The following is a 14,785-nucleotide window of genomic DNA, read 5'->3' on the forward strand; positions in this document are numbered from 1 at the left end:
AGACTCACAAGTACACTAAACTACATTTGATTAGTTAAACTTAGCCTGCAGTAGATCTAAATATTTAATAAGTTTTATCTGCATAAAATTACTTGAGTAAGGTATTTTCATGATTTTTGCAATTGTAAGTAACTCAAAACTAGATCTAAATGTCAGTAGCATTTCATTCTAAATTTGAAACTTTTCTCTATAATTAGGATATATTATATTCTTTGCACTGTTTGACAGTTAAGAGGAAAGTGCCAAAAACTTCGGCAAAAAGTGGTTTCTTACCTCAATATGTGCTTTCCTGTCCACAAACGGTGTCAGACGCTTATGGCCCTCTTCCACTACCCTTTTTCAGCTCACTTCAGCCCGACACGGCTCGCGTTTCGACTACTTCAGAGCAGCATGACTCAGCTCACTTCAGCCCTACTCAGCACCCAAAACTCGCACGGTTTTGGAGTGGGGCTGAAGCGAGCTAAACCGAGCCGAGTGGGGCTAGGGGCGTGAGGAGACACTCCCCTGCGCACTGATTGGTGAGGAGGAGTGTCCTCACATGCCCACACACGCCCCGCGAGCACGCTGGGATCTGTAAACACCGTAAACCCGGAAGAAGAATAATGACGAATTACGAGAATTTCTGAAGCCTTATGCGCCTCGCCTCATCTATACGCTCTTGCCAGTATCTGTTGACGTTGTCGGTGACAACAAGCCACAGCACCAAGACCAGCAACACTAACGACTCCATGTCCTCCATGTTTATTGTTTACTATCCGGGTCGTGAGACTACCGCTTAAAAGGTCACTGATGGCACTGTTTGCGCCGCCTAACGACATCACGTGACGTCGACCCACTTTCGCTAACTCCACCCAATGTGTCCACCCACTTCCAGCCAGCACGGTTCAGCGCGGTTGTAGTCGAAATGCAACTCCAACAGCCCCACTCAGCACAACTCAGCCCGGCACGGCTCAGCCCAACTCAGCCGCGTTGGTAGTGGAAAAGCGGCATTAGACCGTGTAGCTGCAGGCTTTTCTGAGGCCTGTAAGTAAACAGGGCTAATGCCATATGTCAAATCTGGTTTTTGTGCATCTTCCTGGCGAAAAGTGAAAAAATTACTCGGCAGTTGATGATTTGACCACTTTTCATACAGTTTCCGAGCGTGTCCTTTTGTTTTGATAGGGTCGACCAGGGCAACGCAACCACGATCAGCAGTTAGTCTCTGCATCACACCTGCATTTACCAGCAACGTCAAATTTCTGGTAATATTCGCCCACAGTGGTGTCCATTTCTTTATCGCTATAAACGACTTTTAATGGTTTTGAACACCATTCCCAATTCCATTTCACTCTGCACCCACTATCAACTTCCCTTGCTCGGTTTTCTTCTTTTCGATCAATAATTTTTGCCATTGTTCAAAATGCAGTTACCACGTTGTAAACAAGCAAGAACGAGCTACAATACATTGTCACCGATTGGCTACATTATTAACGCTCGACACATTTTCTCCCAATCACGAACCTCGTTACACACGCGTAATCTGAGTCAAGGTCAGTCCGTAAAACCCGGAATGGGACACGGAATCGGATGCTAAAAGCAATCATGTCTGCACATTTACCGCAAGTCAACACCTCTCCCGATTTGAGTATTTTGGCATTTCACAAAATTTTCAAAAATTTATTCAAATCCGCGAATTTTCGCAGATCCGTGACCAAATAGCATGTCTGGATACACGATATCCTTATCCACTTCTCATGTCCTCAACTGAACTGTCACTACTCCTTTTGGAACAGTAAGCAACATTTGTGTAACCACTGATTCACACCAAAAGACATCAGTTATGGGTCCTGTCATGTGCTTTTAAATTATAATCAGTTCCTTTTTCCCCCTGAGATTGTACTACTTTATATTTGTTCTAACACTAATGCAAGATACATAGATTTAAAATTGTATATTGCCTTGTGTGGTCCGATATTTATTTAAGCATAAATATTAGACCAGTGCTCTCCACGGGGGCTTTTAAAGTGGCGCACCGCCACGTTATAATACTGGCCCGCCACCCTTCCCTTGGCCAAAAAAAAAAAAAAAGGGGGGGGGGGGGGGGGGGGGAGAATAAAATGCAACTTCATCAGTATACACAAAAATCGTTACATATTCATAATATAACACAGAAGACCATTAAACGAATGCATACAGGTCTATCCCTACATTACACTTCACTGCACCACATTACACCATACTGACACATAGTAATGCTGGAAGCTACAAGCTGCAGCTAGCCAGCAGCTAAATAACCTTGTGGGTGTTTGTAGCGCTATTGTGCAACGGTTACATTTATCTATTGTCTTTTCTGACCATACACGGTTACAGTCATCATATAACTGCACACACACACACTAGTTAAGTTCAGGTCTTTTATTTTACGTATCTGTGATTGTGTAAGTGAGAGCTGCATTTTCCCCCGTTGCTTCACCGTGGCTGTTTACTGCAGGACTTCCGGGTTCCTGGGTCAAAGGATCCGAACTACGGAGGCCGGGGTGGCTTTGTAGTGCCAGTCTCGGGTACGCGCACCAGCTCGTGCATGGATTGGAGTGGTTTCACCCAATTAACATTGTGTGTATTGTAAAAAATGTACGCATATATTATAATTAGGTATTTTGTTTATGCATGGAAGTTCATTTATTTCACACACAAAAATAATTAATTCAGGGATGCGCAACAGGAGCATCAGTCTCAACTGAAATGTCAAATGAGCCTCACATTGACAACGATGTACAGTAAGAACATGTTAATTTTTTGTAAAATGATTTTAACAAATGACTTAGCATTTCCTACCCATTTATTGGCCAGTTTCACTGTCAAAAAAAAAAAAAGCCCAAAGTCAATCAGCTTCAGGGGGACTTTGTCCCCCTGCCCCCCCCCGGGGCCCCGCCCCCTCCACCTTTTATTTTTGAAAAAGTGGTGAACCCTGTAGACTTTCTAGTTTTGAATAGTTGCCTCATCAAAGTCCAAAACACTTGTGTTAATGTTTAAAAAAAAAAAAAAAAAGATTTACAAACAAGATCAGTGTTAATTCAGCAATAATCTGTTAATCAGTGCTCAGACTACATCAAATAAAACTTGCCTCACAATAGTAGTAACCAATACTCGAAGCAAGGGTTTAAAGTTCTATGGAGAGTACGGATGATGTGACATGATGCATTTATCAAATGCTGGGTGGAAACAAACAGCGGCTGGATTGTGTGACAAAAAAAAAAAAAACCCAACCCATGATAAATTCATGCTGTGCTGTTGGGGGTCACAGTTGTGCTGATGGATCAAGTCATACTGTAGGCTGTCTTCCAACAGGATTCCAGCTGCACCAGTTGAGCTTGAGAGGAGAAGTGGATTGCAACGATAAATCGCAAAGATTGGACGCCTACTGTGTATACACGGCTACGCAGTGAACGCTTCATCGGCAGTAAGAGGCTCATCAGCTGTTTTGTTTACAATTCAATTTAACCCTCTGGGCTCCACGATGAAAAAGAGGTTGTTATTTAATCGCTAAATATCTCAGAGCCATGCAAGCTAGAGATGTGCGGTTGCAATTACATCCCTTTCAGAAGCTTTCTAATCTGGCTCGGTAAAGTTTGTTTGCAGATAACTACTCAGAATTCCACAAGTTATAAAAACGCTGGACATTAATCATGATTTGACAGTGCTGATTTGTGAAATCAGAAAATAGAAGTTACCTCAGAACTGGGTAACACATTTTGTCTGTTTATTTTCTTGTGCTTCTAACCTCAACACTGGACTTCCCCATGACTCAAAACCCATCTCTAACAATCAAAATAAGCTATTGTTCATCTTGGTTTTATCTGTGCACAATATTTTTATAGCTTGCAGAATTCTGAATAGCTAACTTTATCATTCTAATCTAAAAAAAACACACACAGGATCTTACTGTACCAAGATTGCTAAACAGAACCCCCTTCCACTGACTTCTAAATTAAAAGCTTCGTTATTCTGCCCTCGTTTAATTTTCCACTCCTCACATGTATGAGCATCAAAAATCTCTTCTAAAATCAGATCAACATTAGCATTATCTACCATTTCATATCAGAAAGCAGCTAAGCTGCTCGCGAAAGAAGTGACGGCTAGCAAACTCAGAAATGAACTCAAATAATCAAACTTCATACTTACAATTTATTTGCAATGTTTACAAATTATACCACCAGTGCAGTCTCTAAGCAAGTCACTGACTAGCGCCAATATGTTTTCCAATGCAGATTGAAAGCAATCGTCACTAGAATAAAAGTATTAAAATTAGTTTATTCATGCAAAATAAACAATGTGCGCTTCATTATTTATGACGGAGCTGCTGCTCCATTCATTCTGCCATCCAGCATGGCGTTGTACACAAATGTCACGACTTGATGACGTAGGTGCAGAGCGTCTATTCCTGGAGGAGCTGGCTCCAGTATAGGCTTGGGACAAGCGATGATCCGTTCCAACTATCGCAACGGCTATCAATCCAGCCGATTTAAACATCTGTAGGAAAAAACGCTGTCTGTAGCTTCAAAACTGACAAATAAAGTATATTCTATTCCATCATATAGGTTTCCTTTTTACCCATTTTCTACCCTATACAAACCTTAATAACCTGCTGTCGAACTGAAGCAGAGCAGCAAAACATCCTCTGTATCTTAGCTTCCCTTGTCTGTACTGCCAAACAGATAAAGCTACAAACGTCTTTGCTCAGAAAACATGGAGGTTTAAACTTTAACATTTTGCAGATGCTGATATTCAGGGGAACTTCAGCATACATTTATGGCAGTTGGCAGACATCCTTATCCAGAGTGATACTCTCATTTAAAAAAAAAAAATGAGGGTTGTTCAAGGGCCCAGCAGTGGCAGCTTGGCAGTTCCGGGATTTGAACTCAACCTTACAATCAGATGTCCAATGTCTTAATCACTGAACTGAAATAATTCAACAATAGGTGGCAACCTCCGCTGTTGTTCACCACAGAGCACACGCATGTGTAATTTATATAATTGAAGAGCTCTTTTCCAAAAGGCAATAAATGCCAAATTTAAAAAAAAAAAAAAAACCACACGAGTTCGTCACGCTATTCTGCTGTGTACTGAGCCTATTCACTGCTCCATGAATATTTCATGCCAAATCGCTATATTTCCTTGTTTATATGTGCTGCAAATTGTAGTTTCTCTCCAAAACGCGATAGGCGCTACACCCGTTTTTTGGCTGCGTGCGACATTTCCTCTAGACCAATCAGAGTTCAGTCAGCCTTCTATACTATCCCACATGGCAGCGCCCTGAAGCGAGGACTTTTGTTTGCTAGTGTAGCTTCTTGAGCACAAATAACTTTTGCAAATGGTGGTTGTGAATACTTTTGATGGTTCTGAAGAACCTGTGAGACCTACACCAGGTGGTAGAAGACGTCGTTTAAACAAAGATAACCATGAACAAGAGCAAACTAAGGAAATTCGCTATTCTGGTGGCAGGCTGATTATTGTTATTTAATTAGTGGTTTTGTCATGCTATTTAAGGTGGCACTTTGAATGGATTGCATTTAAAAAATTGAACTAACTGGCCATGTGTTATTTAGTTAGTTGTTTTCTGTGGTGGACAGTCTTAAAACACAAGATTAAACATAAATGAATGAATGTTATTTAAGTGCTGATATAATTTATTTGATATTATAAATTGTATGATGAAAGTTCCTGATATTATATATCTACAGCATGTTTTCTTGTTTTTAAAAACAGAAAGACAGAAAAAAAGATTTATAGTGTTTTGAAAAAATATATAATAAACTTTGGCTTTATAATCAATAACATTGTTAGATTTGTCAATTATTGCTGAAAATGTTCAGACTGAACCAACTATCTATTATAACAGGATAAATTAAATATTTACAAAATTTATGGGTCTGGGTAAATAAATGTCATTTTTCTGAAAACAATCAAAATGGATTTATAGCATTTTGGAAAAGAGCTCTACGATTGTATTTAAATTTCAGAGTGAGCTTAGTTATAGCCACTAACTCCATCCAGCCATTATCTCTAGCCGCTTTATCCTGTTCTACAGGGTCGCAGGCAAGCTGCAGCCTATCCCAGCTGACTACGGGCGAAAGGCGGGGTACACCCTGGACAAGTCGCCAGGTCATCACAGGGCTGACACATAGACACATACCCCTTTTCCACCAAATCAGTTCCAGGGCTGGTTCGGAGCCAGTGCTGGTGCTGGTTCACAACTCGTTCAACTTGCGAGCTAGCTGAGAACCAGTTTGCTTTTCCATCGCTCGCGGTGCTAAGCGGATCCACGTCATTACGTCGCTGTATACAGAAGTTACGGCGCTACGTTTACATAAACCTTGGCGCAAATATCAAAGCAAAAACACCACGGAAGAAGCGGCAACAACAATAATAATAATAATGGATGACTTCGCGTTTGTACAGCTGCTGCTTCTCGCCGCTTAAAAATGGCGATCTTTCGCGGTCTTCTTATTGTTGTTGGTCTTAACAACTCCGCCCCCCCGCCAGCGCTCGAAACTAACGGTGTCCCGACATCCCGGGGACCATAAAAAATGTCATCGGGACACAAAATTATCATATCTGGGACAATCCCGGGACAATGGAAAAAAATAGATCTAGAAAAAAAAGTTCTACATTAATATTATTTACAAAGCCGTAACACATACGTAGACATTCACCTAATTTGTCAATTTTAATTTTAAAACGTTAACAGCGAAAAATACATAGTAGCTACACTTTCGATGCACCTGCATCCGTAGGCTACAGAGCAGCGCATTCTGTTCTAGAATCTTCGGCCGGAGTCCGCATTATATGGACTTGGAATGGAATTGCTAGCGCACACGCTGCGCCGACTCTTGCCAGAACAAAAATGCTGAAGTGGTTGAAGCGGACCGACCGCGGGGAAGAAACTGAAAGCCCAGACATAACGTCTCCGGGACCTTCAGGATCCAAAGTGTCATCGCCTGGTCTGCAGGCAACGCGAGCAACTGAATGAACACTGTTAGACACGTTATAAAATATAACAGGAATGATGTGGGTGATATTGACGGAAGATACCGTTCAACAGAATAAGTGAGTTTTCTTGGTGTCTTTCTAGTTCAGAAAGTTTAGTCAGTCAGCAGCACAACTAGGCTCGGACCTGCTGGCACTATGCTGATGGTGCTAACATTTGCACCCACGTTTCGGCAGCGAAAGTTCATAAAATGGATAACGGAAAGTTCATAAAAATGGATAACGGAAAGTTCATAAAAATGGATAACGGTAATGGATAACGGAAAGTTCATTAAAATGGATAACGGTAATGGATAACGGAAAGTTCATAAAAATGGATAACGGTAATGGATAACGGAAAGTTCATAAAAATGGATAACGGTAATGGATAACGGAAAGTTCATAAAAATGGATAACGGTAATGGATAACGGAAAGTTCATAAAAATGGATAACGGAAAGTTCATAAACATGGATAACGGTAATGGATAACGGAAAGTTCATAAAAATGGATAACGGTAATGGTGAAAATGATAAGTTGGCCTTACAAGTGCCAACAGATATTCAAGGTATAAGTAGATGAAATGAACATAAAAGGGGTCTTATTTTCAACTAAAGTGTACTGCAGATGTAGGGAGTTGAAACATTTTCTGAATGAGCTAGTTGGCCCCTTTAAATAAACGGGTATCTATTCATACAGCGAGATCGCCAAAGTTTAATAAACTGAAAATGCAGTAACTGTAATTTTGAAGTAGATGATGTATAGGACATGTGTCGCTTGTGTCTTGTGACTTATTGTAAAAATGATATAAAGGGTTCAAAATCGCATAGTTACAAATATAATAGTAACTTCATATGATAATATTAACCACTGGTTATTTCAGAGAGGAAAAAAAATGGGGACACTATTGCTTCCATTCGGGACAATACAACACAGAATTCGGGACCACTGGGGGACACAAAGAAAAAAAGTTAATTTCGAGCCCTGCCCCCCGCTGACGTAAGCAGTTCTTTCCTCTGGCCCAGCAGAGTGTTGGTGCTAGCCTGGAACCAGTTTTTCTGGCCCCAGAGCCAGTTCTTTGTCAGTGGAAACAGAAAACCCGGTTCCAAACTAAGCACTGGCCCCGAACCAGCCCTGGAACTGCTTTGGTGGAAAAGGGGCAACAGACAACCATTCACACTCACATTCACACTTGCGGTCAATTTAGAGCCACCAGTTAACCTAACCTGCATGGCTTTGGACTGTGGGGGAAACCGGAGCACCCAGAGGAAACCCACGCGGACACGGGGAGAACATGCAAACTCCGCACAGAAAGGCCCTCGCCGGCTGCTGGGTTTGAACCCAGAACAGTCTTGCTGTGAGGAGACAGTGCTCACCACTACACCACCATGCTCCCAGCCACTAAATCATTACATTTATTTCTGACTTCAGTTTTGAGAGTATTCCTGACCTTGGCAAAAGATAATTATTATTCATATAAATACCGAGGCGATTATAGAAAAAAAAAAATCGCATGCGCTGACTGGTCGAGAGATTCAGACCATTTTTCAATCTCTCCAATGACTCAGCAAAATGGCTGCCAAGCACTTCTTCACCATAAGTGAGGAAGAACTCGAAATTCTGAAAGGAAATGCTGTTCCTAAAAGCACTAATGATGCTGCGAAGTTTGGTCTAAAACTATTCGAACGGAAGGTGGAATTGTGATTTATCGATTTCAAAACAAAGCAATTGTAACTCGGCGTAGATAAGTGACAAGTCTGTGCGCATTACATTTGCATGCCGCGTTTGAAGACTGAAATAAATTATTTTTACAGGGTTTTTTGTTTTGTTTGTTTTTCTTTAAACAACCCCCAGTGTATTTATACCAAAACAATTATCCATCTCAGGCTCCGTGAACAATTGTTCACCTCGCCTTCAGCATATAATTGTTAATTTTTTTCGTAGTCCGGTTTCCATCAAATCATGTGCTTTGATTGGCTCGCGAGCAGTCTGAAATCCTACGATCCGGACTCCGGTTACAGGCCTTTGGCGACTCGCTCGTTCACAACAACAAACACAGTAGCAGCAACATTTATTTTCGCATTTCTCAGTATAATAGCATTACTTTTACAGCATGGATAGCGATAACGACAGCGTTCACAGCGAAAGCAAGTTTTACTACCCTGAGGAAGACGAAATAAAAGAAAACATTTCAGGAGAAAGCTGAAAACCTGTAACTGTTGCTAACGGCAAGCAAATCCAGCAGTTTACTGAGAAGCAAAGGGCAGAAAATACAAGAAAAAAAGACGACCGACAACCTCGATGTTCTGTCGAAACCTAAAAATTCTGAGCTGATGCAGTTTGTCAAACAGGTTTTTGACGAGCTTGTAGCAGGTTTGTTCTAAATATGGTTTCCCTTTCGGGCGCTCTCATTTTCTGTTAGAATTTGGTAAAGAAAAAAAATAAATATTATTTACCAGCTTAAGGTCGGTCCGTATAGTGAAATGTCGCTGGCAAGTGTAGATATAATAAATAAATAAATAAATAAATAAATAAATAAATAGTTTACCAGCTGGGAGGTCCGTATCATTAAATACCATGATCAAGGTCTTGAAAGTACTGAGCAAGGCCCTCTGGGCCGAGGTCAGTATTCAAGGCCGAGGTCACGGTATTTCACCATACGGACCGACCTTAAGCTGGTAAATAATATTTTTCTCTTTACCAAATTCTAACAGAAAACGAGAGCGCCCGAAAGGGAAATCTGAGCCAAGGTGAGCCGCCATTTTGAATCCTCATTCACGGCTGTAATGCAAATGGCTTCCCCCTCAGTATACAAGTGCACTTCCATGGGGGGGGGGGGGGGGGGGGGGGGGGACACTACATTTTGCCGCCTATGTAGTCCCCTATTTATACAAAATTGCGTCATTCAGGATTCAGCCATGTTTTTGCTTGGCGTTAGCAAGTTATAATTCAAAATGCTATTTTGAATCCTCATTCACGGTTGCAATGCAAATGGCTTCCTCCTCGGTATACAAGTGCACTTCCATGGCAGGGGGGGGAAAAAAAACTACATTTTGCCGCCTATGTAGTCTCCTATTTATACAAATCAGAGTCATTCAGGATTCAGCCATGTTTTTGCTCAGCGTTAGCAACAGTTAGAGGTTTTTAGCTTTCTCCTGAAATGTTTTATTTTATTTCTTCTTCCTCAGGGTAGTAAAACTCTTTCACTGTAAACACTGTCATTATCACTCTCCATGATGTAAAATTAATGCTATTCTCCTGAGAAATGCTGGCAAAATTTAAGATTTTTGATAATCTTATAAAAAAAAAAAAAAAAAAGATACATGTTGACAAATAATTCTATGTTTGCTGTTGTTGTGAACGAGTGAGTCGCCAGAGGTCCATAACCGGGGTCCATATCGTAGGATACGGACCTGCTCGCCAGCCAATCGGAGCACAGGATTTGATGGAAACCGCACCGTGAAAAAAATATATTTATCAAATGCGTCAGGCCACACCACCTTTCCCGTCCTGAAAACCTCAGGCGATACTACCGTCAGTCAGCGACAGTTAGGGGGCACAACACAACTTGCACATCACACATGCTTTCGCAATCCTAGTCCAGCACACTTTCGTAGTAAACTGATGAACTGTGATCAGGGCTGTGTTTGGCAGCAACAGCAGATCCAAGGCGAGTGGTATACTTCAAATGACACGAACTAAACAAAAATCACCTCAGAACTGCGGTACATACAGTTGTCAATATACTTAAAAAGAGCTCAGTCTTTCTCAAATACACTGTACTGTTAGGGAGCGCGGAGTTGCTTTGAGAGGGCTGCGAGCTGAGCAGACTTCAGAACATCGCAGTGTTGCCAGGTCAGTTTTGCTGCAGACTACTGGAGAACTGCTGCCAAAGGAAACTATTTTTAATACCGCCTCGTTAAAGTGTATCGCCTGACATTACTTTCAACTATTACAGTGCGTTTTACAACAGTATTCATAGTTTCAAACTTGAACAAAATCATCCAGAGTTTGAAAGGCACATGTTTGGAGCAGTGACGACAGCGGAGGAGTCTCAAGTGCCATCGAGTGGGCATTTCAGTTGTCCTGGAACAAGTTTTGTGCTGTTGCTTCCCAAATGAAAAATGTGCGTACAGCAGATCAAACCGTTCCCTCCGTCCATGTGCAGTGATGCAAGCAACCGAGCAATATTTAAACCGCAGACAGGAGCACGTCTCGGAGGCAAAAAGATGAACATTTAAGACATCTTGGAAAGTCTTTTTTTTTTTTAATTACACCATCAGCTCAAGACGACCCCTCTGCTTAATAAGGAAACATCAAATCAATGGTGGGTACTAGCAGGGTGAAAACAAACGGAACGACCGTTTTCAAGCCTGGCTAATTAAAAACAAGTGGTGTGCATCAGGTTCCTAGTCGTGTTCACCCTTATGTGAGTGGGAGGTCGGGGGGGGGGGGAAAGACCATCAGATGAGAAGAGATGGAACATAGTCAGTGGGAGCAATACTTAATTAGCAGTTGTTCTATTACGTGCTTTTCCCAGATCAAAAAGAGGGGAAAAACAATTACATCTCATTCTATGCATCATAATTTTCAAGAAAGCTTTTTTCCTTCCCCGTAGAGTAATTTTATTTTCATTTGACCGCTGCTGGCTTGTAATAACCCAAGCAAGAAGATGCGCTGAAATAGAAGTCAATTGGTTTGATTTAAAAAAATTAAAAATAATGTTTTTAAAAATTACTTATTTATCTCAAGAAAAACTAGGAAAACATTTTGGGTGGATAAAGATTTATGTGACCATGCACATTAAAAATCTGTATCCACCCAAAATGTTTTGTTAACATTCCCAGAATTCAAACCTTACGTCCTTTTCCAGCTGAAAGTGTGGACACGAAGCATACTGGAACGACTGGTTTGCTAACCTGATTGAGCGCACTGTCCGTTTTGAGCTCTTTGTGGTTGGAGTACTGGATGCACACAGGAACATTTCGCACTTGAGGAGTCACTGCTGTGTAATAGTTCACCATGGTAATCGCAGCTTCCTCAGTCCCGAGCTCCAAAAATGCCTTGTGGAAAGAAGAAATACTTAATCGTAAATATGGTGAGCAAAAGCTTGAAAGAACTGTACAGACAGACTCATTTAATTTCAAAAATAAAAATCTAATTCTGTCCTCACACCTGATTTTTGCCTTTCAGCATCAGGATATTGGTAACTTTCCCAAAAGGCAACCCCAGGGCAATGACTTCCGTCTCAGAAACCTCGTTCGGAAGTTTACGAATGTGAATGACTCTCGAGGGCGGGATGTCCATGCCGTCCTCCACTCTTAATTTTTTGCTGTCACTTCCATTAGCTGTGAAAAGGCAAGACTTTGTTAAATCATGGGCTCTTTCCACAGATTACAGGATGTAACTTCTAGACCTCTGACTTTCAGACATTTTAATCAAGCGGTGCATCTGTGTTTATGCATTCAGTGTTTCATTGCACTGTAGGCACATGCCAAGTTAGTGTGCTGGTTAAAGTCCGCAATTTAAAGACTGTCTCAATTTTGGCTCTGATAAATGCATTATATTTAAAAATTTATCACGCTTCAAAGGGTGCGTGACATCCAGAAATGCAGTCTACTGAATATCATTTTAAATATTCTGAATGTAAATAAGATATGCAGCAAGGGTGTAAATCATGATAGTCATGGTGCTAGAGCTTCTGCACACGTAAACCCGGGCCCTGTGCTTTGTATAACACAACAACGCTTCCCAGCAGACTGTTAAGTAAGCCCTTTGGTTTATAATCACTAACCTTACACATACATAAAGGACATTACTTAAGTTTACTCAAGAACACTTATCCCTTGAGCCATAACCCTGCTGAATGCAAGCAAGCGTGTCTCCCATAACCCGGAACGGGACGTTACAATAACGTTACGTTTTCTAAATATTCAGGGGTTTCATACTTAACATCTTCTACTCACACACATCACCGTCATGTCTTCTTTGATTATCCAGTATTATTATATCCCGTCACATTGTATTAACGTTATATTCACGATATTTTCTATCAAAATTGATCTAAAAGCCCTGAACTCCAATTACGGAATATACCTCGGCGTGACATCACAAAGAAACCCAGTGTGGCGGAAAGGCTTTACTGTAGTTGTAAGCTACCAGAAGATTCAGATTTGTATTTTAATGTGCAATGAATGTAAAATGTGGTTTCACACTGATGTCATAAAACAGAAGCACAGATTCAAAAAAAAAAAACTTGAAATGTATACAATGGTAGCTGAAGAAATGAAAAGGGAGAGGTAGGGGAAGAGACAAGAAATTGTAAAATAGATGAATAAATAGTTAAGTTATACGTCTTGACAATAAAACAACTAAATACATTTTGTTTTTCTTCTAACTTTATTTAATCAAACGTGAGGGGTTCATCTATAAAGGCAGGATGACTAATCCAAGTGCCGATTAATAAAATGGTGGACGTGACTGATGTCTCTGTGAAACTGGAACAAAAAAGGTGAGATACACGTTATTTACCAGCTGGGAGGTCCATATCGTGAAATACCGTGACCGAGGTCTTGAAAGTACTGAGTGAGGCCCTCTGGGCCGAGGTCAGTATTCAGGGCCGAGGTCACGGTATTTCACCATACGGACTGACCTTAAGCTGGTCAATTTTTTCTTTACCAAACTAACAGAAAACGAGAGCACCCGAAAGGGAAATCTGAGCCAAGGCGAGCCGCCATTTTGAATCCTCATTCACGGCTGTAATGCAAATTGCTTCCTCCTCGGTATACAAGTGCACTTCCATGGCGGGGGGGGGGGGACTACATTTTGCCGCCTATGCAGTCCCCTATTTATACAAAATTGAGTCATTCAGGATTCAGCCATGTTTTTGCTCGGCGTTAGCAAGTTAGAGGTTTTTAGCTTTCTCCTGAAATGTTTTTCATTTCTTCTTCCTCAGGGTAGTAAAACTCGCTTTCGCTGTGAACACTGTTATCGCTATCCATGCTGTAAAATTAACGCTATTCTCCTGAGAAATGCTGGCAAAAATTTAAGATTTTTGATAATCTTACTTTAAAAAATAAATAAATAAACGTTGACCAAAAAAAAAAAAACGCTACTATGTTTGTTGTGAACGAGCAAGTCGCCAGAGGTCCGTACCGTAGGATACGGACCCGCTCGCCAGCCAATCGGAGCGCAGGATTTGATGGAAACCGCACCGTGAAAAAAAAATATATATTATGTAAATATCACAAAAATGGTATTGCAGGATGGAACACTTGTTATACATGGGAGGGAACAGCATATAAAAACCAGGAAGGCAAATATAAGAAAATACATGACACCACATTAAAATACGTGACGGTACTGTTCCGTCCCGGGTTATGGGAGATGCGCAAGCAAGCACGAACCCCACTCCTTGTTGACCGTTCCATATTATTTATTATCCATTATTAGTTATCCACCTCAATAGTGCAATAATAACAAATGCAATATGCACTTTATTTTTTTTTTTTAATGCATGTTGTGTGTGTTCTATGTTTTGGGTACTGCTCAATTTTATGTGGGTGGGTTTTTTTTTTTTAATGTCTGTTCTATTCCTATGTGGCCTTGCACTTTAAGGTTAGCTTTTAAATTTTGTTGTACTTGGTAGAATGACAAATTCTGATTCTTTATCTTCAAGATAAACTTTATCTTCAAGCAAACATGTGATTTTCTTTTTATTAGATAGCCACATTCACAAAAGTACCCAAATTTATCTAAACAATTCATCGACTTCCTCATGA

General features: G+C 40.8%; 1 protein-coding gene across 1 annotated transcript in view; it reads right to left on the reverse strand.

The window, feature by feature from the left end:
- Positions 1–14,785, reverse strand: part of ptbp2b (polypyrimidine tract binding protein 2b) — a 68,915-nt gene that overhangs the window by 38,993 nt on the left and 15,137 nt on the right. Inside the window, exons 4-5 of the mRNA XM_060944302.1 lie at positions 12,180–12,352; positions 11,924–12,067 (exon numbers count right to left, since the gene is read on the reverse strand). Of these exons, the coding sequence (XP_060800285.1) occupies positions 11,924–12,067; positions 12,180–12,352 (317 nt within the window). The remainder of the gene's footprint in view (positions 1–11,923; positions 12,068–12,179; positions 12,353–14,785) is intronic.

The sequence above is a fragment of the Neoarius graeffei genome, chromosome 17 (assembly GCF_027579695.1).
Source record: "Neoarius graeffei isolate fNeoGra1 chromosome 17, fNeoGra1.pri, whole genome shotgun sequence".
NCBI lineage: Eukaryota > Metazoa > Chordata > Actinopteri > Siluriformes > Ariidae > Neoarius > Neoarius graeffei.